This window comes from Hibiscus syriacus, unplaced genomic scaffold (genome assembly GCF_006381635.1).
Source record: "Hibiscus syriacus cultivar Baekdansim isolate YM2019G1 unplaced genomic scaffold, ASM638163v2 tig00110392_pilon, whole genome shotgun sequence".
Classification (NCBI taxonomy): Eukaryota; Viridiplantae; Streptophyta; class Magnoliopsida; order Malvales; family Malvaceae; genus Hibiscus; species Hibiscus syriacus.
In genome coordinates this window covers 566,653-569,550 of record NW_024062720.1, presented here as the reverse complement: position 1 = coordinate 569,550, position 2,898 = coordinate 566,653, and the positions used below count along the sequence as shown (strand labels likewise).

Genomic DNA, 2,898 nt, shown 5'->3' with positions numbered 1-2,898 from the left:
TCAGACAAAAGTTGTGGGAGTCAAATATATGAAAAAACAATGTCAAGCAATCAGTGTAACATGTCACATAAGCATCCCGTTACCCTTTATTGATTATTATCAGCTAGCGATTAATTTGTTACAAATCAATAATATTATGATTAATTTGTTCCTTTTAAAACTTTAGTAGAAAAAAAAGAAATTTACTCAAACATCAGTGATCATTTTTGTAGTTAACCTTTTTATTATGCTAATTTGGGGGTTTAAAATGGGTCAAACATTAATCCACAAAGGTTGAGCCCAACAATCATGTGAAGGCCCTTTGACTAATATTTATCGAATTTCTCCGTCTTAGCTTCAAATTCCATTACCTACAAAAAGAGTTTTTTTCTGGGAAAAAATGGCATGTTCAGGTGTTCTGAAAACCCTAATCAGATCATCATATTTGGGATCTACGACTCGTAATTTCAGCCTCGTTAGCAACCAATTTAGCAATCACACTGCGGAATGGATGCAGGTACTTAATCCCAGATTTTCACCTTTTTTTTGTTTCGTTTTCTGCTGAAATTTTGTGGAATATTGAGGTTCTGTTTTATGGTTTTTTTCTTGAGACTATTATAAAGAATTGAAGATTAGAATAGCTTCGGTTGATATAACGTTATGGTTTTTGACATTCTTGTGGAATCTGAATTCAGCTATTATGTTATCGACTTACTAATATGTTTGATTTCATTGATTTTTGCTAACAAGCTTAAATTTCATCATCGGAAATGAGAAGTGGCTTTCCCCACTTTTTTTAAGGTTTACTAAAATTTAGAAATTATTGTCTTTATCCAGCAATTTCCCTATATTTTCATTGTTTTGGTTCTTAAGTCTTGCTTTGGATTTTTTTGTTGTTGTTGAGATAACCTGCTTTGGAATCTGAATTGTTGAAGATGATGGAAAATTACAGTTATCAACTCTTAAAACAATCTAAGCATATGAAGTGGCCTTCAAGCGTTGATAATGTGTTTATAAACGAAGTAGAATCCTTTGCACAAATGTTTTCTGGTTTTACGCATGTGAGATTTTTTCCCACTGACTTTGTACTTCGATTTTGGATAAGGTTTTCGAGTATTGAATAGCTTTGATTTTACTGTTTGTTTATTTATCCTGATTACATCGTCATGGAAATGGTGTTTTCATAGGTGTTTCTCAACTCTCAACATGATTACTTCATGTCTGGCAATAACTTTCATTAATTTTTCATAACCTATAAGAGCCTAAGAAATATGGTGTATGTAGGTTGAATCAAGTCCAATTGTACATGCCTTACGAGTAACATGATCATTAAATCATTGGCCTTTACCTTCCAAAATACAAGAGGTAAATGAAATGAAGAAATTAAGCTTTTTATTACACCAAATTTGCAGGATACAAGCAAGAAATCTCCAATGGAGTTGATTAATGAAGTCCCTCCAATCAAGGTTGAAGGCCGGATTGTTGCTTGTGAAGGAGGTTAGTCCTTATCCTTATTTTCCTTCACGTTTTGAGATCAAGCTAATTAGTAGATGAATTAAGTACTGGCACAATAAGTAACCTAAAATCATATTTTATGAAAATGAGCAAATGGCCAAGATTTGTTACTGTTGTAGTTTTCAAATAAAGGCCATTTTGATATCCTCAAAAGTTAAATATTTAATTTTAATTCGTCAAAACTTTGCCTGCCAACATGTAAAACTAAAAAAAGGTTTAAATAAGACATTAAGTTGCATGAATCTTTTTGCCGATACACTCAAGTTTTCCTGGTCTTTGTTGGTTTAGACAATAATCCTGCTCTGGGACACCCAATTGAATTCATATGCCTTGACTTGAAAGAGCCAGCTGTATGCAAGTATTGTGGCCTGCGCTACGTTCAGGAGCATCATCACTAGGACTGCTGTTATGTTATTCTCGGGCTGTTGGGATATTTGTTATTTTGCAGCATCTACGGTCACTTTTCTCTGTTTCAGCTGTTTGTAAGAAATTCTTTGAACCCATATTATTAGTGTGATGTTTTATTCTCCTTTTTCACATGATTAGTGTTGTTTTTCTCATTTGAGAAGATATTTCCAAAGTAAATTTGAACCCATATGGTTTACTTTCCATTTGCATAACTATGTAGATATTGTTCACTCTTTATTTATCTTTTAGAGTAACCATGTCTATTACCTGATGTATATTTAGACATAGAAAATGAAGATATAGTTCTTTAAAGATATACGCCGAAGAACTTTTGAAATTTTAAGCATATATGTTGAACACACTCATATTCGGGCGCTTACATTCAACAAAAACTATGTTATATCCAACCCCATTGTGATGATTCATTTGTGAAATTTTAACAACGTTATATGGTACATGAATGAAAACAATAAGAAGTTTCCTACCACCCAGGACGGAACAGCATGTCTTTTCACTTAGTTCATTGGTGTAAACTGATCTTTTTCTGCGTAGATAGTGAGTAAAACTCGGCTTAACTCAAAAGATATTGGTTGTTTTGACTTTATTTGGTGCTAAAAATTTCAACTCGACTCAATTTTACGAGAAATTATTAGATGGTCTCGGCTCACCGTGTCATCCGTTGTCTCAACCAATAATATTTTTCCATTTTATTTTTTTCAAGGTGAATCTTCACCTCTTTCTTACATGTAAATAAGAGGCGGGTAGTTATTTGGAAGTTATTTTAAAATTTGTGATTCTCATTCACTGAGACCACGGATGACGTGATAAGCCGGATCTATCAAATAATTACTCCAACTTTACATGATATATGTATTATCGCATTTAAAAAAATATGAAGAAATATATATATATATCAAATGTGAAAACTACACAATAATATCCTGTCCATTTTGGTATTGAGATTCATCACTCAATGGAAAGTCTTTGAATGCAGCA

General features: G+C 32.6%; 1 protein-coding gene across 1 annotated transcript; it reads left to right on the top strand.

The window, feature by feature from the left end:
* Nucleotides 1-349: 349 nt before the first annotated feature.
* LOC120123304 (NADH dehydrogenase [ubiquinone] iron-sulfur protein 6, mitochondrial-like) lies at nt 350-2,041 on the top strand. The gene is made up of 3 exons (XM_039142220.1): nt 350-496; nt 1,392-1,476; nt 1,783-2,041. The coding sequence occupies exons 1-3, from the start codon at nt 380-382 to the stop codon at nt 1,890-1,892; spliced, it is 312 nt and encodes a 103-aa protein (XP_038998151.1). The 5' UTR covers nt 350-379; the 3' UTR covers nt 1,893-2,041.
* Nucleotides 2,042-2,898: the final 857 nt, after the last annotated feature.

Coding starts and splice junctions, on each gene's coding strand:
- LOC120123304 (XM_039142220.1), top strand. CDS start 380: ATGGCATGTTCAGGTGTTCTGAAAACCCTAATCAGATCATCATATTTG. Junction 497..1,391: donor ACACTGCGGAATGGATGCAG/GTACTTAATCCC, acceptor CCAAATTTGCAG/GATACAAGCAAGAAATCTCC. Junction 1,477..1,782: donor GATTGTTGCTTGTGAAGGAG/GTTAGTCCTTAT, acceptor TTGTTGGTTTAG/ACAATAATCCTGCTCTGGGA.